The sequence below is a fragment of the Lutjanus erythropterus genome, chromosome 10 (genome assembly GCF_056507025.1).
Source record: "Lutjanus erythropterus isolate fLutEry1 chromosome 10, fLutEry1.hap2, whole genome shotgun sequence".
Taxonomy (NCBI): domain Eukaryota; kingdom Metazoa; phylum Chordata; class Actinopteri; order Lutjaniformes; family Lutjanidae; genus Lutjanus; species Lutjanus erythropterus.
In genome coordinates this window covers 13,573,939-13,597,752 of record NC_139326.1, presented here as the reverse complement: position 1 = coordinate 13,597,752, position 23,814 = coordinate 13,573,939, and the positions used below count along the sequence as shown (strand labels likewise).

Genomic DNA, 23,814 nt, shown 5'->3' with positions numbered 1-23,814 from the left:
GAGCTCTGTATCGTCTGTGAAATGTGAGCCAAGCCACCGCAACATATGAACAGTTTATACCTCAGTGTGGCCAAGATCTGACCTGAGAGCTTCCACACCTGTAATGTAACCTGGCAGTTGATGAAGCCTGGCATGAACAGTGTGTCAGCTTGCATTGAAAAGACGAATGTAATCATGACCAGAGATTTCAGGCTTCTCAAATCCAAATGATTTTCAGGCGTCAGATGTTTTTCATGGTACAAATCAATTTTAAATATGTCTGTTTGCTGTTAATATCAAGAAATGTGATGTGAGACTAAAATGCTTCTGCTTTCCTTATTAATTATTATCATAATTATTATAATTAGTAGTAAACCATTAACTGTTTTTGTGTCATAGGTATGCCAATAGGACCTATAGGTGGTCCCCAGTCAAGCCCCTGCCCTACCCCAGCCATGCAAGGACACAATCAAAGCACAGGGCCCAAGCCTTGGTCTGATGGTGAGTACTGTACAAGTGTATATGGTAGACCAAATTAGCTGTACAGTAAAATTTGCGTGTCACAGTTAGCTGCATTAGCTGTGACTCACAATGCACATTTTTACAGCACACATCATAATCCAGTGTGTGAGTTGACGTGAAAGGTTTGAGAGTGACCAGGCTACAGCCGTCTGTTTGATGTATAGTCTTACATTAGATTATCTTTGAAAGGAGACAAGTGTAAATTTTTTGAAGCTGCACAGGATCTTTTGGAAAGATGCTGCAATCCAGTGGTGACTTAAAATGTAGTGGAACAACACTGGCTTTGAATAGAGCACATTATATTCACAATTTGCATAATATTTTGCTGGTCACCTGGACCATCTCTCCATCTTGACAACAATTTTAATATTCTCTCAAAGCCAGGAACAAGGAAGAGGCCAGGTGCTGTTGATGAACATGATACCGATTCCAACTGTGAGACATAATGCAGTGACAACACTCAGTCATTTTATGGGAATTTGAGCAAAATATTATGCCTAATAAATGTTTTAGTGGCATCGATTCCCTGCAGGATGAGACACTGAAGTCTTCAAGTCTAAAAAGTTAAACATAAATTAGAACAGCTCTTTCCATTTTCTTCTCTTTAATGCATTAAAAATGTATTCTTAGATTTCCAAGCTTTTGAAGCAAGGTTTTGTGTTTCTAATAAATATTTTTATAAACATTAGAGCTTCTGCCAGGGGGGTCCCTTGAGGACGCAGTCATTAAAATTAAAGGGTTTTTTCCACCTCTGAAGGATTTTATTCATAGGAAATCTTGAGTGTCTGTACCTCTCAGAATACACTACCACAGTGTTCACCCACACACCAGCAGCAAAAACAGACTTTGCACAGTCGCAAGTGATAAAATGTAGGTATCTATAATAGGGATGTGCTGATCCAGTACTCGGTATTGGTCTGATAATGGCCAAAATCACATATTGAGGAACAGATAGTATAACCTGATGTGATCCATTAGCCTAAACTAACTACATAAAGGCTTAATTAAACTTTGAGTGACATGCTGTAAAGAAAGATTTGTCACGAGTAATGCAGAGCAGTGTATGTTTAGTGAACAGTAGTTGAACATGAGTGAGACCTGTTAGCAGCCCTCATCATGCCAACTGTGTGGAGTTATTTTAAGCTCAAGGGAAAAAAAAAGCAAAAACCCAAAGCATGTAAATATAAGTACAATAGTCAGTGTACCAGTGTACCACCAAGCATTTACATATGGGAGCAACAGACACAGTGGTGCAAAACACACAGCAGAGGGGGTTTTTGTGCATGATGTTCCAGATGAAGTTCCCCAGAAAAAACATGATGTCCCCCATCAAACCTACTACTCTGGTTATTTAACTGGCTTCAAATAAGGCTATACATTCACACAGATTCTCTTGACTCTTCCTCAATATTGCAACCTTAGTCCAACATCGTCCAAGCCTGTGCGTGTAAAAGAGATGCCATATACAACCCCACAACATGCTAATGCAGAGTACAACAGTCTAACCTGCAAAATGACCACTAAAGCAACATAGTCAAACCTATAGCTTCCAAGTTTGAGTCAGTATAGATCAATCCATCAGCTTCCAAAGCTTGCTTTGTCCGGCCCTGATCAAGAGAGAAGTCTGAAGTAAAATGGTAAACTTTGTGCACACAGAAGAGTTTTCCTGTCATTGTGGAGACATTTCCATCAAAAATAAAATTAATCCACTGGGTCCTCCTCGAATGGTGGGTGTAAATGAGTACGACCAACAACAGCCAGCAACCTGTAGTTTGCATTAGCAAAGATAATAGTAATTACTGGATTTAACTACAATGCTAAGAGTATATATGTAGCCCTCTATTTGCATGTTGTCACAGCCTCAGTAAAGGATTTTAGTTTTAATATGCTAAAATATTTATTACAGTAATGACGGTATTGCAAAATCCATGTAACTGCAGAATGTGACACTGTATCAGACCAGTATCAGTTTTGGCAGATATTCAAGGTTGCAGTATTGGAATGGGTATCTGACATGAAAAAATGGTATTGAGGCATCTCCAATCTATAGAATATATTGTACTTTATAAATGGATCAGGTATCTTTAATGATTCACAATAGTTTATAAGAATCTTCTGAGTTATAGCTCTCCCATACTGGAATGACATGAAAGATATTGTTGGGAAAATTGATACAGTAATATATTTGCTATTTTTTTGTTTCAGTTATAAACGTTATAAACATGATTTTACCTCTGTAGTATTTAACAATTTTCACCATATGCTGTAGGTATAGGTTAATGATGAATTACACAAACATATTTTAAAGTACTTTAAATTTCAACAAACGTTTACAGAGGAAGTAATGTCAAATTAATGCACATAAATAAAATACCCAAGATACAGAAAGAAAAATGTCAATTCCTACTGAGGTCAATTTAAAACTGAATAAATGCAAAAAATTGGTAGTCAGAACAACAATAGCTTCTGGAAGGGTCTCAGACAGCAAATTGGTCTCCGGGTAGGCACCAGATTTGAAGACTAAGGAGTGACCTTGAAATGACAGTGAAACAAGGAAGCCCTCCTGGAGCAAGGCCTGGGAGCTAAAAGGCATGTCATTTCATAATTAGCTATCTGGTGTGATGCTAGCCCATCTGTAAAAAATTTAAAAAGTACTGGTACTTGGTTCACAGAACTAAGGGAACCTTGGTCGATATGTACTTGCCTATGTAAGTGTGGGCAAACAAAGTTAGTTTCTCAGCAGATCTGTCAGTTCTCAGCCCCATAATAAACTTGCAAGCTGATGTTGTTCAGGTAAAAGTTTGGTTGTAGAGATTTTTAGTCTAAAATCGAGGCACATTTTTAAGTTAAAGTACACATTTTAAAAGCTTTTATTATCATGGCTACAAGATGGAAAACAAGTCCAACATGTATTGGCAGCACACTGGTCTTTATCAGGATCAAGGATCTTCTTAGAAGAAAGCTGGTGTGTTGTTCAAGGTTTTTATATTTTCTACTTGCACCTGCTTTCCGTTTAATTTATTTCAGATCCAAGTATTGCTTCCTTTTTTGTTTTGTTTTTATAAATGTATGTGTTTGCTGATATAATACATATCAACCTGTATAACAATATTAAATTAACTTTTCACTAGTATTTTGTGTTTGATCATGTCTGTATGAACCTGTCCTGCTGAGAATTGTCCCAATAACAAAGTCTTTGTTCTCCAGGTCAGGGTGTTGAAAATCAGCCCAATGCTCAGAAGCACCTCACCCCTGCTGCCAGTGGACGTCCATCCCCTGCACCACCTCAGGCCTCTGCTGTGCCAGCTGGGCCCGTGCCGGGCAGCTCAGTGACCCCTCAGCCTGCCGGGCAGCAGGTGTCCCCCATGCTCCAGATGCAGCAGAAACAGAACCGTGTCACGCCAATCCAAAAGCCCCAGGGCTTGGACCCGGTTGGGATCCTGCAAGAGAGAGAGTACAGGTATTAAAAAAATGCTTAACATACAACTCATGAACATATCTTATCTTGACAACCTCCCGGGCTACGTTAAATTACATTTAATCATTAATCTAATTATTAAATCACAGAAATACAAAAACACAATTACATGTTGGGTCTCAAATCCAGGTTAACCACATCATATACAGCAATAATGTAAAAGTAGACTTACCAACCATGGTATTTCTAGCTTTGTTAATTTAAAATTATGCAGCCGTTAATTACACTTTACTTTTTCAAAAAACGTACAAGACTCATTTCAAAGATCAAATTTGTGTTTTGTCTGTCTGTGATTTTGTCAGAATCACTGTTTTTTGATGTTTGACTAATATAATTTAACAAACATAAAATACTTGTTTTCTACCAGTCACAACTTGTGTCATCCTTGACCTTTTTGGAGCTTATTTGAGCAACATTGTAAAGATGTTCAAATATACAACAAATAAACATAAAACTATTTTTACTCCACTAGTTTTTGGAGTTCTGGAACAAGTGAAAGTTGTTTGTTTTTTTGTTTTTTGTTTTGTTTCTTTCATTTCCCTCCCTCTCCTCCCTACTTTGTGCATCATAGAGTCTAGCGTCTGATATTTTCTCTAATGTGCATCTCTGAAGCATGACAATATTTGATTTAAAATAGTATTTTGACACATATTTCACCTTTAATAAATGTTGCACTACGTGCAATTTGAAATTTGCAGTAGGCTGTGCCATGTTGGGATTTCAATAAAATTCCAATTTATTGTTCAGCCCAAGCCTTTACTCACGTCGGTATTTGGGAGTTCAAAAAGATATATGTGTCAGTGTAGCTCTAATTCAGATTGTTATGATGATACTGGTGACCTCGATAATACTGATTCTGTCAGGCCACTCCTCTAATATGCGCCTTTAATCATTTAGTTGATCAATTAACATTAACTCAGTCATCAACAACTTTGATAATCAATCAATTTTTAACGGGCCTCTTTGAGGAAATTGTGTTTTTCTGTTTATTTTTTTATTGGCTAAATTATTAATCCATAAAAAAAAAAATAGTTGTGATAGCCGAATGCTTAAGGTGCATACCACGTAACTGCACTGACCCTGGTTCAACTCCAGGTTGCCTGTTACATACAGAACCCTCTGTCCTCTTGTTTCCTGTCTGCCTCTGTACTGTGTGTACAACCCCAATAATTTCACTGACACTTGGAGGAGTCAGGAAAATGTGCTTGTCCAGTATATGCCAGTTTGTTACAGGCAGAATAACCCTCCTCATATTGATGTCCCTCAGATTGCAGGCTCGGATTGCTCATCGAATCCAGGAACTGGAAAGTTTGCCAGGATCTCTGCCCCCAGACCTGAGGACTAAAGCCACAGTTGAGCTCAAGGCACTGCGTCTACTCAACTTCCAGCGGCAGGTACCCATACAGTTCCATGTTTTATATTCAGTGTGACACAGAATATAAAAGTTACCTTGAATGACTTATAGTTAAGTTAGTTAAATCACTGAAAAAACTTCAGGACACATCACTGATTTTGTCATTGCCTCTGCCTTTTTTGTTCTTAATTATGAGTCATTTTAAGTTCCTCAGGTGCCAAAAGGGTTGGAAGAAATTAGTTACTTTTACTGTATAATAATGCTGTTTGCACAAATTTGAATTCTAGTGAAATGGAGAAAGTTTAGTTGTTAAAACAATATAGTTGTGTCAGTTGTTGCTGTTAGTCTCTTGAGTTTCAGTGATATATTAAAAAATAACTTAATGCACATCACATTTTGTTTTTTTGCCTTAGGCCATCCCTTAATGACAATCTTAAGAAAATAACTTCCAAGTTGTTAATTGCCTCATTATCTGCAGATTTATGTATTATTTTTAGCTGTGGTTATTGTTCAGAATTGATTATTAACATAGATAAACCTAGACATTGAATTTGATGTGTAACCTGTGTAAATCTCAAGCTAAGGCAGGATGTGGTGGCATGTATGAGGCGAGACACAACCCTGGAGACGGCCCTCAACTCGAAGGCTTACAGACGCAGCAAGCGGCAGACGCTGAGGGAGGCACGCATGACTGAGAAGCTGGAGAAACAGCAAAAGCTTGAGCAGGAGAAGAAGCGCAGACAGAAACATCAGGTGATCTATGCTAAAGTGTTTATAATAGAACTCAGAGAGGTGCTGTGCCTGGGCTGATTTCAAGGTCTAGGAACAAAAATGGTCCAGTGTAGTCTTCGTATTGAACCATTACAGCAGATCTTTTGTCCATCATTTGTTGTTCCAGTTGTTGCAGGGATTTGCCATCAATGGCCTGGAAACAAGTGCTGTACTGATAACCGAGATTTTGATATACAATAAAAATGTGAATCTCTAATACTTTGAGCTGATGTTTAAAGCCACCTTCATTTTTTTCAGTATTCAAATGTTTTCTGTGAGCTGCAATTGAAAAAGTTAAGATGAAGAAGAGAAAACTTAAAAACAGACATCAGCTGTCTGACAGGAGACATCTATAGTGTAAACAAAACTTAACAATGTCAGAAAGCTCACAAGACAGCATCCCCTGCATGTTGAGATTAATCTGTCTCAAGTGGATGACAAAACTGACAAATAAAGAGTCTGGCAACATCGCGCTTATTGTTTTTTTTCTTGTGTGCCATGTTGTCTGTCTTTAATACTTCAAGTTATGTGACTTGTTTTTCAGGAATATCTCAACAGTATCCTTCAGCATGCTAAAGACTTCAAAGAATATCACCGTTCAGTGACCGGTAAAATCCAGAAACTCACCAGAGCTGTCGCCAACTGGCACACCAACACGGAGCGGGAACAGAAGAAAGAGACAGAGAGAATCGAGAAGGAGAGGATGAGGAGACTCATGGTAAGGACCTGGAAGTGAAAATATATTTTATATCACACTTGTCAAAAATAATAACACAATGCTAAAAGCTGTACGTTTGACCATCAGAAAAATGTTTTAACTATTGATTTATTTTGGCTTTTTGTTTTGAATTAATTTACAGCAGCAGGAGGTCAGAATTGACATCTCATTTTGTCACCAGTTTAACTGACCATATACAGACTAATGCAGTGTATGTACAGGTGAAAGACTGCAGATTTTGACAGAGATTTAATAAATATATTACATTATATTATTATATTACAAAGCACTACTTATGTCACATACTGCTTAATAGACCTTGTGAAACAGAAAATCACTCTCTCGCTGCCTGGTTGATTGCTACCTGCCTTTACACAAAGCAAGCAATAAAATTATTATGCTTTTTCTCTCAAATGTAATCCCTGCTGTCAGATTTTAACAACAGAGTTTTGTTGTTGTGGCCAATATCTTAGCAATGCAGCACAGTCAACAGACTAGGAGCTAACAGGCCGACAATACAGAGATATAAATTAATATGGAATACTTTATTTATTGTCAGGAATACTCACTTTAAGTTACAGCCACTCTTTTAGCCAACAGAAACACACTGTTCACCTGAGACACAAAATAAATGACAGAATTACAGCCATTAGCATACTGTATACTGTTTGAATGTGTAGGTGTGCTTGGGCGGAAATAGTAATACAGTCACATGTCATACGAATTTCAAAATAAAGACAATGATGAATATTTAAACTTTTCAGTGATCCTATTGGATTGTGGACGGCTGAATTGATATATTGATTCAGACCGATGGATCATTGCACCCTCAGCTTACCCAGCTATTTCATATCAATATACAGTATGGCTGCCATGAAAAGGGTCTATTAATGGTATTTCTTCAATTGGTGTCAGGGACTTATGGTCCAAGGCACCGGTCTATAAGACTTGTTGGACTAACTGTGACTAGTCAGTCATGACAGAGACTAGAAAACAGTATTTAATGTGTATTGGCATCTATCTGATAACTGATCCATGTAATAAGGTTACTGTTTGCACCAACACTGATCTGGTATATTTGATTGATGCATTAGCACACCAGAACTGTTCTAATCAAACAAAATGTAGGCTAACTGACTCTGAATAAATATTGTCAAGCTGTAGATAATATTTTTGCAATTGTGATCCTCAAGACACTCCGGATCTGTCCCATCATAATAACCTTCTTTCATCATCGCCCACTCAGGCAGAAGATGAAGAGGGCTACCGAAAACTCATTGACCAAAAGAAGGACAAGCGCTTGGCCTACTTGCTGCAGCAGACAGATGAATACGTGGCCAACCTCACCACCCTGGTGTACGAACACAAAGCTGCCCAAGCTGCCAAGGAGAAGAAGAGGAGGAAGAAGAAAAAGAAGGTAATGGGGGAACTGGTCAAGTGGTGATTATTCACAGCATGTTACTTTATATTGATGGATCTAGGATTAGTAGTATACTAGTTTCTGAAAAGCAAGGCTTTGCTCCAAGGTTTTTATATTACTGTTTTCTGTATTTTTCATATTGAGTCAAAAATCTTATGAAAAGAGCAAACTCAACAATGTGTTCGTATGTGTCTGAGTACTTTCTGTCTCCCTAACCTTGTATGTTCCACTTAACTTCAAACCTGTGGAAGACGGGCATCTTTTAAGATGAGTCACAATATATAATTTCATTTTTGTTTGACCTTGACCAAAGCAGATTTTTGATTTTTGGTCGAAATCCAGGCAAACACACTGTAATGACTTTGGTTCTTGTGGTCTTTCAGTGTTGCTGGGTGTACATCCTTACATAAAGTCAATCCAAACCTCCCTGGGAGCACCAACCAGGGTTTAAGTATGACATTAATTAGGCCTTATAATCTCTTTCATCTCATGGTTCATTATTTTGTTCATTTCAAACACCTTCCAGAATGACAATGGTGTTATTGTCAGGAATCACATGGCCTCGTTATGATTTAAAGCATCAAAAGGGTGTCAAACTCACTACCCATAATTTCACACCTTCTGTTGGAGAGGCATAACTAATCGGTGAACTAATTTCTTGTTGTCTTTGACTGGAACGAACACCTGCAGACTCTCAGCTGCTCGCAGCACCTGGTCTGAGATCCTTGACACGGATGTTAACCATTTGAAAAGGCTCTCTCTGTAACCACATACTGTGTCACATCAGTTGAGCATGTGTGATGATGATGCTGGGAATACACCTTAAAAAAGTCATTACACTGCATGATCCTGATGGAGAGCTCTTCCATTGTGACCTCTAAAGAGTGAGTGACTCTGCCCCTTAATGCAGCAATGGAGGAAATTATACCGTTAAAAGCAACCAAAACCATTATAGAGCCACTATCACTGAGATAATGCTTATACTGGTGTGACCTATACTTTAAACATAGCCTGTTGTTAGTAATGAGATGAGCAATGAGATGTCAGCTGAATGGGTTCATGTGTTTCATATCTAGAAGGTGGATGGAGATGGTGAAGGTACCAGTGCCATTGGACCTGATGGAGAGGTGAGCTGAGTGCTTTATGTTTTTATATTTTCCTTTTTCTTGTAGTATTTCCCATTTTGGTATCATCATTTGGTAGGATTGTGTACCTGCTGTGTCTGTTTAAAGTGGCTATAATCAACATGGTCTGATCCACCAACCAGCACATACTTCACTGAGAAATCTTAATTCTTAAAATGATTTGCCTCTCATTCCTATGATCCTCTCCTACTAAAAAGCATCAGCAACAAGCAAAGCCTGGCAGGGAGTTGAGGTGAAAAAATCTAAAACATAAAGTTTGTACATAAAAACAGTTTATGGATTATAGTGATGCCAAATTGACAAGACTGTCGACATGTTTTTCTCACATTTTCTTCATGTGTTTCTAGGACACGAAAGGAATTATTATTATGTCATATTTCTTAAGAGGGGTTTGATGTAATCTTTTTCCCAGTGAGTGCAGGGATGCGTAAAACACAGTAACACTAGCTAACTGCTAAAGTAATGTTATGATAAGGTACTCTGACATTGACTGTGGTTAATTATTGGTATTAATAGTTAGCTTACAGTCCAATAATGTGTGTTTGTAGAGATTACTGACAGTGGCAGATCAGGCTAATTATCAGGTAATTGTACTCTTTTGTTGTCATGCAATATTGCACTGTTAGTTTTTGCCTTGGTGCCCTACATTTTGGTTTCAATACACCAATAAACTTGTATTTATCAAAGGCCATGGTGGCCTTGCCCTAAAAATTACTGAATTCCATGCCTATACTCAGCGCCAAACAGCAGACAGATTCACTTATCGACCAGCTGGTGAACACAGTGGAGCATTAAGTAGCTAAAGAGCCAAATATTTCCCTCAGGAGTTGGCTGAGACCAAAACAGAGAGCAAATATTGGACTTACATTCATCAGGTGGACACAAAAACAATTCTTGATGGAAGGTCATGTTCTTCACTAATTGTTGGATATTTAAGTAAGAAACAGTTTGATAACAAGTTCACCATATGAACTTAAAAAAAATATATTGCACATTTAAAGTGTATTTCTTATTTAACTCTACAGCATGATTAATAGATGGATCACAGCCTGTAATTATATATATCCTTCATCCTTTGATAATATATAAGTATGAAGCAAACCTCATTAGGGTGATATTTATTGCTCTGCGGCTTCCACTGATTCATGTACTATGGCTGCTGTGAAACCAAACATGCACTTCACCTCATTCCTCATAATGTGCTCTGGCAGCAGTAAGAAAAATAATCTAAACATCAGATCAAACACTAATTACCCAGTCAGAGGCAAACTGCACCTTAGGTGATAGTACTAATGAAGCAAATTCAACTTCTTCTAAATAATGCAACAAAAAACAAATCTAAATCTGTAGTATATATGTGTTCTCCCTCCACTGTCTTCTATCAGTTTCAAGTCCCAGATGTTGTATTCTCATAAGGGGGTTATGATGGGTTTGAAACTGGGATTTATTACCCACCCATTATTTTCAAGTAGCATTGTAGACAGTGTATCAGTGAAGCTTAGTATTCTTAGTCTGAATTGGAATACAGACAGAAATACAGACCATCAATCAGATTATTATCATAAAACTGATGCATTTTCAGGTGAGATCATTCTCAAACTCTCCACTGCCAGCTTTATATCTACTAGCGTTGGGCAATCATCTGTATTTCCGTATTGTCACACTGTCATTACCAGAGATCACCATTAAATGATCCAATCAACTCTGATGGAGGCTGGGATGGGGGTTCCAAACTTTTCTCTGATCATTCATTTTAAATGTCAGTATAACTGCTCTCTCAGCACAGCTGCTGTCATTGACCTGTATTTTTGTTTATTTTGTCAGACAATGTAATGACCATAAAATAGTGCAATCTGCAGTGCAACAGCTTGGTAATGACTGCTGGTTAGGTAGTAGCCATGAACCATGATCAAATTTCATTATTTTCCAAGTCTAACAACAGAAACATAAAGGGATGTAAATGAGAATCACTATATAGTGAATTTGGCTGCATGACAATACAGTATATAGTGTGTGTGATCACAGAGATCTGTGCAAGGGGTGCTGAACAGAGATTTAAATCTGACTGTTTTCCTCACTTCTTATAGAACTTGATGCTTCATGTTTTGTCTTTGTGGTATGTTTGTCCTGCAGCCCATGGATGAGAGCAGCCAAATGAGTGAGCTGCCAGTCAAAGTGATCCAGACGGAGACTGGGAAAGTTTTGCAGGGAACAGACGCTCCCAAATCCAGCCAGCTGGAGGCCTGGCTTGAGATGAACCCTGGGTGAGGAGGCACATTACTACAGAGAACTTTTATAAACCTCTGACATTTCTGAAATTAAAGTGATGTTACTTTTGTCTTTTCGCAGTAAGTAGTAATAAGTGAGTTTCTGCAGGTGGCACTTTTTCTAGCTCACTATTTGTGTGTGTGCCAAAAATGAAGAACCCCCAAAAATAGGTCACTTCCAAGGGAAAAAAAGAGGGCTGTTGATTGGAGAACACGGATTGTTTGACGCCTTTAGATGTGTAAACGGACCAACACTGCTGTGTTTTCATCAGAGTCAAAATGGATAAATACAAAGGCAAATACTTTGAACAGATAAGAGCTGTCCAGAGTACCATATTTTACAAGCATGACTTGGATTCAGCCACAAATTTCTCAGTTCAGCTGAGGTCTGAACTGAAGCGTGACATTCATTCATTGTCTGCTGTGAGTGAGAGGGATGTTGGCGCCCGAATAGGTCCACTTTTTAACAGTGCAATTAAAAAATCTTCGCCTTTATCACGGGTTTGGCTGGGCAGATCAAGTGACAAAGCAGCGTTCTGAGTAAGTTAATAAGCAGATGTGTGAGGTTTTTCAAATAAACTGGTCACTACTGTTCTTGAACTGTTTTAATTACAGTCATAAGACCAGAATCTGTTCTTAAAGGTAACTTTTTAGAGAAGAAGCGTAAAGGCTTACTACACATAAGGCATTTTTCAGTCAACTGTTTCATGTGCATCTGACAGAACAAATACACTTCTATTTTAATTAATACAGCTAGAAGATTTGCGTCGTGACCTAAGGCGCATTTTTACATAGTAAGATTTTCTTCCGCTTTAGCCATGCAACTACAGGCTCTAAGCACTATTTCTAAACACCTCCTGTATTGTTTACATGATGCTGAACAAACTCACAGAGCAACAAACATCGTAAAAATGTAATATGTTTTTTTGCTGCCTGTTTTTTATTAATCTGTTTTCTTTTTTTAGTGCTCTGTGTTGTGCTGACATACAGTAATCTGAGCACAGCTAATAAGGATATAGGCTAATCATGAGGCTGTGTGCTGGATGTGTAGTTTGTCAAAGTTGAGGGAGGATTCAATCAGGTGACATCCCAAATACAGTAAAACCCCCTACCCTGCCCATACTGGGGGCTGCTGCATGTTAGTTCTGCTGAAAAGAAATATAGTAACTGTTCTTTTATTTCCTTTATTTTCCTGTTCCTCCTTTAAAAACCAGGTATGAAGTCGCTCCACGGTCAGACAGTGAGGAGAGTGGCTCAGAGTTTGAGGAGGAGGTCAGTAAATTTCTCATTAATGAACTTCCACAATGAAGGATTTCAGATGAGCCTCCCTCTCCTGCAGTTCTTCAATAATGCAGATGTTTTTAAATGAGATTTATTGCACATCTCAGTCAGACTAACAGACATACGAAATACACACATCAGAATCCAACAGGGCACTATAGGTATATACACATCAGTAATGCTATTTCTGCTGATTATTTTTTTTATCCCTACCACAGCTACTTTTGTTATTTGTCTTTTATTGTAACATGCGTGCTCAGTCATGTGATATCCATTTTAACATATAAGGAGGAAGAGGATGTGGCCAAGGCAGAAACCGAGGAGAAGATCATCGATAACAACGGAGACTTAGTCTGTGTGACGGCTGCCAAGCACATCATCGAGTATTGTATTACTTCTTACTATTCCACTATTTCACATTTACTTTTTTCATCAAGGAACTGCATCAGTTGGGAAAAAATCTAAAAGAAAAAAATAATATCTATTTATATATCTATAATATCTTCTTCTTCTTCTTCTTCTTCTTGTTTTCTTTTTTCATGCACATTCAGGTCAGCCAAGCAGGATGTGGATGATGAGTATAGTGTTCCTACTGGACAAACCAGCTCCCAGTCTTACTATGGTGTTGCTCATGCTGTCATTGAGAGAGTGGAGAAGCAGTCATCACTGCTGATCAACGGCACTCTCAAACATTACCAGGTACACATTTATTTTCTCTCCACAATGTGTTTTAAATGAGTTTGAGATTGAATGCTTATCACCTGTCTGCCAAATAGCCTACTAAACAACCTTTTTAGTAAACAACCACCTTCTCACCTTCTTGTTTTCACCTTCAATTTCTTATTTATTTATTTGTTTTTCCAGCTTTGATTTTTTTCCCATTAACATGACTTGTGAATTCAAAAATGCATTTTGTCCATTTTTCTTTCATATCTTGGATGATAACTTGTCTTTGAAATATTCAGCCAAGAAGTGTTTTTAAGGTGGCAGCTGAGTCAGACACATGGCTGTAATTTAGCAAAAACGTGACTGTAAAAGAAATGCTGAAGTGAATTAAAACATTGCAGTTTCCATCCATGTAATAATTGTAAAATATGTCTTATCTCTAGAGAAGGAGAGGCGATATACAGATTCAGTAATATGTTCCTTGAGAAATTTTCCAGTATTGTGCCATGCTACATTGTGCCACAATGTCAAACTGTTTTCAAGAGCTTGGAAGTGCTTCTTTCACCAGTAGAGAAGTCCAAGATGTTGTTCTTGTAGATGAATTTGGTTCAACCTCAGCAGCAGGAGATTTGTAAGTACTTGGGGCTCTTGGCTTGAGCTAGCAGGACTTGGACAACTTGCCTTGGTTCTGGCTGCTGCTCCAAGACAGACTTGTTTTGATAACCCTGTTGAATTAAAATTTTTATTTGCTTTGTTTTTGAACTTGCAGAGTAAGTTGTACACTTTTTCGGTGAGTTAGTGTTTTATGATACAGTTTAACAAGGGTGTTCATTATTAAATGGTCTTATTATTACTTGTAAAGTTATTTCTTATTTTGGCTTTAAGGTGTAGCAGATTACAGACACCCTTGTCATCCATCCCTATCTTGAAGACTTACATCTAATACTGCAGCACAGGGCTGCGACCAATAATTATTTTCCATTGTCCAATAAATGATTGGTTCCCATTACAACAATACTTGCATGCCCATATTTGAAAGAGTTGCTGGTTTGTTCCTCTTATGACGAGATCCCTTTGTAATACCATTCCTTGTTCTGTGCAAAAATGCATTTAAAATTTTAGCCAAAGTTAATGTGATGCTTCAGCTATCTATAAGAGTTAGACAGATTAAGTGAGCATCCGAGTGTTTTAGGTTATGAAATCTATTTTTTTGTTACCATTACTTCACTATGACTCACAAAGAAAAGCACTGTCCAGTGAAACAAAAAGGGAAATTTTGCATTTCAAACACTACAGCCTTGGTATTATCTTTTACATTTAACCACTACTATAGCTTTTGTCCACCATCTGTTACAGTGGAATGACAGAAAATGTTTTTTTTTTTTCATGGTCAGTGTTTAAACAAGGAACAATTACAGCAACAGATAACACTTAAAACTTACATGTGGGCACATGAGTATTGTTCTAAGCAAGATATATAACCAATTCTTTTAATCATCATTTAATTTTCATTCTATTTTCAAGGCATAGAAATTCATAAGAAAATACTGAATTCAACATTAATGTTTTTTTCACTTGCCAAGCAAATGGGTCATAAATCTACCTGCCTGAAACTTTTTCTTGCCCCTATACATATTGTTTTATTTATAATATATTATCAAATAACAAAAACAAAACTAGTGGAACTATTAACAAGCATTTTTTTAAAAAAACATGATATGCTGTGATCATCAGTTTTGCAGTTACCTGAATTTCCTCAGCATTCATGTTCTTACAAGGCCCCAGAAGAGTGGTTCTTGGCAGCCCTCTAAGCTGCCATGCAAGTGAAATGCTGTTGGCTTATGTTATGGCTTTTTCAGAACCTTGATGTCACTTTGAAAGACCAACCAGCTTTATCTGCTTTGCTCTTAAGCTTGCGGCAAACTGCCCAATACATTTGCATAATTGGAATTTGACTCACATCCTATAATGCCATCCAATTACACTCCTGTTTCCAGGTTAATTTAAATGCTCGCTTATTCTTCAGCTCATAAACTTTTTCTTTACCTTCTGCCATTTACTTGCAAATGCCTGATCAGTACTGCACATGTGCAACTCTCAATTGAGATAAGAAGGAATCAAGATGGTTCACTACATAACTGTTTCTATCATCACTCCTGGGAAAACTATGTGTTTAATTGTTTTTTTACAGCAATATGAATGGAAAATTAAAATAGAAGTGCTACTCTTTTGGCCCTTTACACAAACTTGAAACTGGGCTTTTGAGAGAGAAACAGGGACATGTCTGTCTTTGTCAGAATCATAGTGTCCTGTACAGTTGGAAAGAGCTACTGTCATCTGGGTTTGGTCATGGTTGCAGGATGTGACCTAACACATCCTCTTAAGCCCAATGACAGCTCATAATTTTAGTCATGTTTAAAGACAACTGTCAGCACATAAAGTTGTTATCCCATTGTTTTCCAGTGTGACACTATAATCTCGTCTCTACTGTAGTAAGTTGGGATCGCAGTGAAAGGTAGTATATTACAAGAGATAGGGAACTGGCAATTGGATGCTGCAAACATTTATCTTTCTTTCAATTTGGTTGCAATCGTAGAACTCCTCTGATTTATGGTGTGCCAGGCTTTAAATGAGATATGGTGGCAGCTCCCTTGGGAAATCGGAGAGATTTCAGCTGTGCAATAATTGGATCAGTTGTCTGCTGAGCCAACAGCAACCTGTGTAACAGACCAGAATTGTCAACAAGAATTTACAGAAGGTCATCATTAATAATACAATTTTCAATTCATCATTTTCTATTAATTGTACCCTCTACCAGCCTTTTTTTCTGTGCCATCAGCTGTGAAGTCAGGTATTTCGTTAACTAATTGGTTGGTGGTCTGCTTTTCTCCTGCCAGTGCCCTCATGACCTTTCCTGTTTCTTTATACTGTCTGTTGCTGATTGTTTTCCCCGACCACACAACAACACAGTTGGTAACACATTGGACATTTTGCTGCTGAGTTTAAATTGGGATATAAAATACAGAAGTCGCAATGAGATCAAACTTCGCACTGTGAAAAGCATTAAATGTCAGTGCAAAGGATTTTCTAGTTGAACTCAAACAATCACAATTAATCAAGTAGTCGATCATCAGAAATGAATTAGCAGCTATTTTTATCATATACTCAAAAAGTTTCAACTTCTCAGTTGTGAGTATTTACTGATTTCCATCATCTTCTGAGATAGTCAGTTGAACAGCTTTAGTCAGACAAAACTAGTTATTTGAAGACTTCACCTTTGGCTTTGGAAACTGCTACAGGCATTTTTCATTATTCTGACTATAGACCAAATGATAAATCGATAATTAAAAAAAAGCATTGGTGTTAGTTGCAGCACAATTTTCTACCCTTTTTTTGACCTTTACACTATCACAGCTAAAAGTAGCTGGAGAGATTTAACAAGAAAGAGCAGGATGTGACATGTGTTCTCTCCTTATATATAATGCCACATAATTTATAAGTATTCTGATTGTTATGTCTGCCCTTTTAAAAAGGGTACATTTAGTCTCTTTGACATGCAATTGGACATGCAACATATAATTTTCCTTGATAATTTGCTTGAACTCTGTCTACAGTGCTCCATCTTGATCTGTAAATCGTTACCTTGTCTTTTATGTGCTGGTGGAGTAGAAATAATCACAGACTAATGTTGTGGAGAAACAAACAGAGTAAAGATATCATCTCTGCAAGCATATTTTTAGGCATGTCTTTTTTTTCCTGTGTTATCTAGATCCAGGGGCTGGAGTGGATGGTGTCCCTGTACAACAACAATCTAAACGGCATCCTGGCTGATGAAATGGGCCTCGGCAAAACCATCCAAACCATTGCCCTTATCACGTACCTGATGGAGCACAAGAGGCTCAACGGTCCCTTTCTCATCATTGTTCCTCTCTCGTCAGTATTCCACAGCTGCCATCCATCAATCGCTCTCACTGTGCAGTGTTATGACATCCTAAAATATTTTTAGCGAGGGACTGGTGTAGGCAGAGTTTAAAATTGCTCTTGGAAATCATTTTAGATCAAAATACACAGACCTTATTAGTCTAAATCACGGGATAGGACAGTAACAGAGAATGGGGGAGTCAGGAGTCCCATTCCCGATTTGAGACACTGATGTTCCTGTTTGCTCAAATAAAATTCAAGTGTCAAGTGTGCATATTTATCTTCCTACAGGGAACAGCAAACACAGGCTGACTCTTACAGACCAGTGACTTACTACTCTGCTTGAATGATGCTGGACTCAGCATTATTTTTTAAGATCCAGTTTATATAGAGTGAAAACTCATTGCATTGGTACAGAAGTCTATTTTTTTCAGCAAAGGACCCCATACAAGACAGAGAATATCCCTGTCTCATGTATGTCCTTTGGAACAGTTTTACTTAGCCACTTCTTTAGTCTTAGTTTTGTGAAAGAACAACACAAGAGAAATGTATTAGAAAGATATTTGATGTATTAAAAATATTTGTGCTATTACAACACAGAAGTGCATGATGTGTGCTTGAGTGACGAGAGTTAATATGAGCACTGAAGTAGTTAACAGGAATTACTTTATTGGCTTGAATACAAGACAACCCTAAAATAAGTTGAAAAAAAAAAAAACAAGGGCACATTACATTGTTTTGTTGGTTATTATAAAGGCATGCGGGATGAAAATATGGGAATCTCTTCAATTACACATTTAGCTGCACAAAATCTGTGATTTCCCTTGCTGTTTTCCCTTAATTAATCCTTTCAAATTCTACAAACAACAACCACTCGAGCCTTCATTTGGAAGCCACAGGAGACCACCTCTCCTAGGTGGACCACCTTGCAGTTGTTTAGTGCTTTTATTTCAACCCCGATCCCACTCTCAAAAAAATGGGACAAGTCGGTTAATGCTCCTGGGCTCAATTCAGCATCTGTAAACATAGCAGGTGAAAGCAGCCTCAATGCTTTCCCACCTGTATTTGTAGATTTAGATTTCAGAGAAAACTGTGTTCTAATTCCCAGTTTCACCTGATTAGATATTTTTGTGGCAATTTAAAGCTGCAGGTGTTAAAGAATTAGAATGAACAATGGGCTTTTGTTTTTCCCCTAGTTCCTGTTTTTTCATCATTACGGAGGTGTGCACTGCTTTTTGCAGCAAACTGAGAACAGCGGAGGCTTAAATTTGAGCTTAGGGCCACTATGTTAAATTCTCTTTTCAATATGCACAGTGAGCTAATGTGGAGAAAAGCCTTAAACCTGCCCTCACTCGTTCGCTCATAGTCATGTGTGTGGAAATTAAAGTTAATGGGCAGAGAGCTTGTTATGCTTGGGGGGCCTAGTTTTGCACAAAGCCCTCTCAAAGAAAAGTCTTTCATTGTGAACTGCAATCCATTTGACCCTTTTGCATAGTATTTTGCTTAGCACAGAAAAGGATTTTTTTTTCTTCTTCTGATGTCGATCCAGCAAATTATATCTCAACCTTGATGATAGACATTTCACTAAGCACCCCACCTCTTAATGCATTATTCCTTGAGCTGCTTTCGCCTCTCTCCTTCATGTCTTTGCCAAGCTCAGTTAAGAATATGTCTGTAATTGCTCTAAATTTAGATCACTTTCTTATGTAACCTCCAACAATTGTGGTAACTGCCATTGATTTCCTTTTTTCCAGGACTTTATCTAACTGGGTCTACGAACTTGACAAGTGGGCACCCTCTGTTGTCAAAATTGCTTACAAAGTAAGAAAAATCATTTTAATGCCAGGTTCCTTTTTTTCACCATTCTTTTCCAACACATTCTGATTGCTTTTTGGCTAACTTGTGACAGAAAGTTGTCTTTTCTTTGTGTCTCCATCATGGAAGGGTACCCCTGCTTTGCGCCGTGGGCTTGTGCCTCAACTCCGCAGCGGGAAGTTCAATGTCTTGCTGACCACCTATGAATACATCATAAAGGACAAGCAAATACTAGCCAAGGTAAGAGACATCAAAGCTTTGTCCTCACTGTATAAATTACTTTCTCACTTCATACACACATATACACACATTTTACAGACACACACTCTTTTATTCACTCGCAATGTTATAAAACTTTTCACTACAATTTTACCAATTGCTTGTTACAAGACTGATGCCCGAGGTTTCCCCATGCAAATGCCAAAGTTTGAAACTTACTTTTCGTGACTGACTGTCTTATAGAATTGCATTGAATCTGCACTTACTGATGAATTCAAGGAGGCGGTAACAACCAACTCCAGGTAAAAGCAGATATAACAGATTCTACTGTAGGCACTGGCAAATCTAAAAAGGTGAGTTATAGCAGGCGCTCCTCAGATCCAGACTTTATTTGTGTTTGTTTGAATCTAAAACTACAGAAGGGGCTTCATCATAGCATGAGTTTTTGGTATAGTGAGCAGGGAGTCAGTGGATCTGAGGGACTCTCTTCAGGGATCATACAGCACCCCACTGCTATACATCAAAAGTTTTGTAGTCATAGGATCATTAGACTCACACAGGCAAATGTGACACCAGTACTGAATTTCAAATTTGATGTGGGTTCTTTGTTCCAATTTAAAATATGGCAGCACCAGCAGCACTCAGTGTGAGCTGTAATTGATACATCGATTTTTTGTGGAGGCCTGAGATCAGTGCACTGCAGTCGATCCTACTTCTGATAAATTAATGCACAAGCTTCAGAGTATCTTGAGGAAAAAAGAAAAATAATGGTCTTTTGATGATTGAATGCTGTGTTAGCTACATTGCATATATGTGACTGGAAAGCTGAATCAGAATAAGTAATAAGGTGGGTGTGTGATTTGCCAAGAGTGCACAGCAAAAAATAGCATCAGTTTTATCCTTACTCAGTTAGATCCATGCATTGTATTTAATGTGTAATTAGAAAATATATGAGCGTGCGTACAACTTATACATAAGGTCTAACAACAAGCACCAGTGTTTCAGTTGCTGGTCTGCAAACCCTTTAATAATTTGTAATGAAGACATTGGGCTTAGATTGGACTCAGCAAATGTTTTGACTGGTTTAATGACGTTGCTTTGTATATTACTAATTTTAAGGCTGTAAACTTTATTGTTAACTCTGTATTTGTATACACAGTCAGTGCTGCAGACAGTGTTTCTATTGTTAACATTCACACACAACCTGCAAAATAATTTATCTTTGTCCTAGTGTGCCGTGTGTTTGTGCACAGGTACATGCATACTAAGTGAGTTGTGAGACAGGTGGCAAAATTAAATCAAAAGAGATTTCTCAATTTGTTTTGCTTCAGAAAGCTGGCTCTAACACAGTTCTCAGCAAAAACAGGCAAATAATCTATGGACAGTCATACTGAAATTATACAAGCAACATTATACCTTTCACAACAGTTTCAATTAGGGTTGAACAGTTAATTGAAATTTTATTGAGATTGCAATATAGCCTGTTACTGCAGTGCAGCCCTGGTCTCAATGTCTGTATCAGTAGAATATGCCACAGACAAGGAGAAAAACTTACTTTGTCTGAGTTGGGAGGCATTGATGTTCATAAAGCATGCGTATAAGTTGATAAATTTTGTTGTTTATATAAAAAGAGGTATTGACTGGACTATTATTGTTTTTATACTAGTATTATATTAAAGTTTAACATTTTGGTATAGCGACAGCTTTAGCGGCCAGATGTGCTGATTTGTTTCTCAGATACAGTTACCCACTACGATGTGCCCAAACTGAGGAATGTCATATATTTAGGTACATGAAGGTCTGCCATATGAATGTATGGTGAAAGATTCTGTGGGAGCTGCATCAATCTGTTGCATAAGCATGGACCAGAAGACCCTTGAAACCACCTTTGTTGAGTCTGTGGCTTTAAGTGTTAAGGCCAGTGTTTGGTGGCAAGGAGCTGAAATAAAACATGTTTATTTACAGAGGAGTAAACATGTATCCCTTTAATCCCTTTAATTAAAATGCACACTTTTAATTTGTGCAAATCACTTAAAACCATGTGCAGAGCTATTATACGCATGTGAAATAAGAAAGAGAGTAAGAAACTTCTTATTTGTATTCAGTAGTGTTGTTTACCCTGAGGACAGTCAGAGTAGAAAATCAAAATGTTCTTCTCTGCAGTCTCTCCTGAGCTCCTTTGCAATCAAAAAAAATTTCAAATGCAAATTTCGACACACTGTTTCCATGTTTTTCGCTATTCCAAAGGGTCCAATAAGTCTTCTTCCACATACAGATTCGTTGGAAGTACATGATTGTTGATGAGGGACACCGCATGAAGAACCACCACTGTAAGCTGACCCAGGTGTTGAACACCCACTATGTGGCTCCCCGCCGCCTCCTCCTCACCGGTACCCCTCTGCAGAACAAGTTGCCTGAACTGTGGGCCCTGCTCAACTTCCTCCTGCCCACCATCTTCAAGAGCTGCAGCACCTTCGAGCAGTGGTTCAACGCCCCCTTTGCCATGACAGGGGAGAGGGTGAGTAGTAGGAGAAACAGTTTCATTTGGTGAAATATTAACATTTTTAGGTGGACATGGGTCATGCAATTTGAAAATGTTCGTAATTTATTTTTCTTGCCAGTTGGATATTGTATGCACAGTGTTTATCTTGAGTACCAGATGTATTCCTGGCTACACAGGCAGAGTGGTTAACTGTTTTCCAAAGATTCAACCAATGACTTGAAACTGAAAAAAATGGACATTCCCATCTCACATTCAGCTTGCAGTTGTTGCACTATGCAGTACAGTCTTAGCAACTTTTTGAAGACAGTTCTAAGCCCGAGCACCTACTTTTTTAATTTAGCTGTAGATTTTAACATAAGCAGGCGCCCATTTTTTTCTGCTAAACCTGAATATAGTGAAAGGTGCTAAAAGGTTTCTTTAAATGGGTCTGTCTTGAAATCTGTTCCCCAGAGGATTTGTCTTGCCATCACAATAATCACACCATTTTATGTCATTTGTACTGAAAGGTTTTAAAATATAAAGTTTAGTATAAGTCCTAAAGTTTGAGATTTTACAAAGGTCATTTAAGGTTGTGCATATGTGCAATTTATACTCAGGAAATGTTCTGAATAAGGATGAATGTAATTATAATTCCCCATAGGGACCTGCTGGTTCAACTGAGTTTGAAATTTTGTTTCAGTGTGGGCTCAAACTGGCAGGCCACTTGAAAGAAAAATACAAATAAAACAAACTGCTTATTTTTAAGTAGGAGGCAAGTACAAGACATTGTTTGAGCTTTGCAAGACATAGCTGAGAAAAAAGGTAAATAGTAAGGTAAAAGGTAAATAGTTACTTTTGTCCATTGTTGTCATAGAAACATTTGACAGGGGACCTTTAATGTGACAGCTAGAGTCTACACTGGCTGTAATAAATGCTAAATGCTAAATGCAACAAAAGCACAATGTCCAATAAAAATCCCTCAGGAAAGGAGCATTCAGGCACAGTCACACAGTATTGTTATTTTTCATAACAGGTTGTACTGCAGTTTTTAAGACACATCAGTGGGTCACAGTCTTGTCACTGTGGTGCTTAATCCTGTTGACTAGTATGTATACATGAATATTCAGCATTCTCTAAGGTATTGTCACATTTGCTTCCTGACATGTTTAGGTGGACCTAAATGAGGAGGAGACCATCCTGATTATTCGGCGTTTGCATAAAGTTCTCCGCCCCTTCCTGCTACGCAGACTGAAGAAGGAGGTGGAGTCTCAGCTACCAGAGAAAGTGAGATTTTATTCAGTTTGTTGTAAATAATATTTTTTAAATGCATTGGTTAATAAGGCATGCCATAATAAATTAATAATTACATGACCTGCAAACAGGTTGCACCTGAATATGTTTGTGCTCAGTGAACACTCCTCTTAATTTTCATGATGATGGCTCAAAGCATTTATGTATTTTAAATTTTTGAAAATTTGCTATTTTGATAAAAAAAAAACAATTGATTGGCTCGTAAAAACAAAATGGATTGACAGATTGAAATTCCATAAACACTTTAGAATCAGCAAAATCTGTAGATGATCCTGACTCATTTTTTTGGTGCAGTAGTCTGAGAGAAATTCATGAAAATAGGATTTTGATGAAATTCAAAAGTCATAAAAGTTGTCATTTTTAAAACAGGAGACCATTAATCAAAGATACAGATGAATTGAACAGTTAAAATGGTGAAAGCCATTTTTGAGATAGCCGTGAAAACATAAACGTGATTCTTAAAGT

The 23,814-nt window shown here is 37.8% G+C and overlaps 1 protein-coding gene across 1 annotated transcript in view; it reads left to right on the top strand.

The window, feature by feature from the left end:
* Nucleotides 1-23,814, top strand: part of smarca2 (SWI/SNF related BAF chromatin remodeling complex subunit ATPase 2) — a 52,343-nt gene that overhangs the window by 4,550 nt on the left and 23,979 nt on the right. The window contains exons 5-20 of the mRNA XM_084728257.1: nt 379-480; nt 3,709-3,961; nt 5,247-5,373; nt 5,913-6,086; nt 6,649-6,822; nt 8,069-8,239; nt 9,319-9,369; nt 11,521-11,651; nt 12,869-12,926; nt 13,224-13,318; nt 13,487-13,634; nt 17,371-17,534; nt 19,277-19,343; nt 19,467-19,577; nt 21,832-22,074; nt 23,209-23,322. Of these exons, the coding sequence (XP_084584383.1) occupies nt 379-480; nt 3,709-3,961; nt 5,247-5,373; nt 5,913-6,086; nt 6,649-6,822; nt 8,069-8,239; nt 9,319-9,369; nt 11,521-11,651; nt 12,869-12,926; nt 13,224-13,318; nt 13,487-13,634; nt 17,371-17,534; nt 19,277-19,343; nt 19,467-19,577; nt 21,832-22,074; nt 23,209-23,322 (2,183 nt within the window). The remainder of the gene's footprint in view (nt 1-378; nt 481-3,708; nt 3,962-5,246; nt 5,374-5,912; nt 6,087-6,648; nt 6,823-8,068; nt 8,240-9,318; nt 9,370-11,520; nt 11,652-12,868; nt 12,927-13,223; nt 13,319-13,486; nt 13,635-17,370; nt 17,535-19,276; nt 19,344-19,466; nt 19,578-21,831; nt 22,075-23,208; nt 23,323-23,814) is intronic.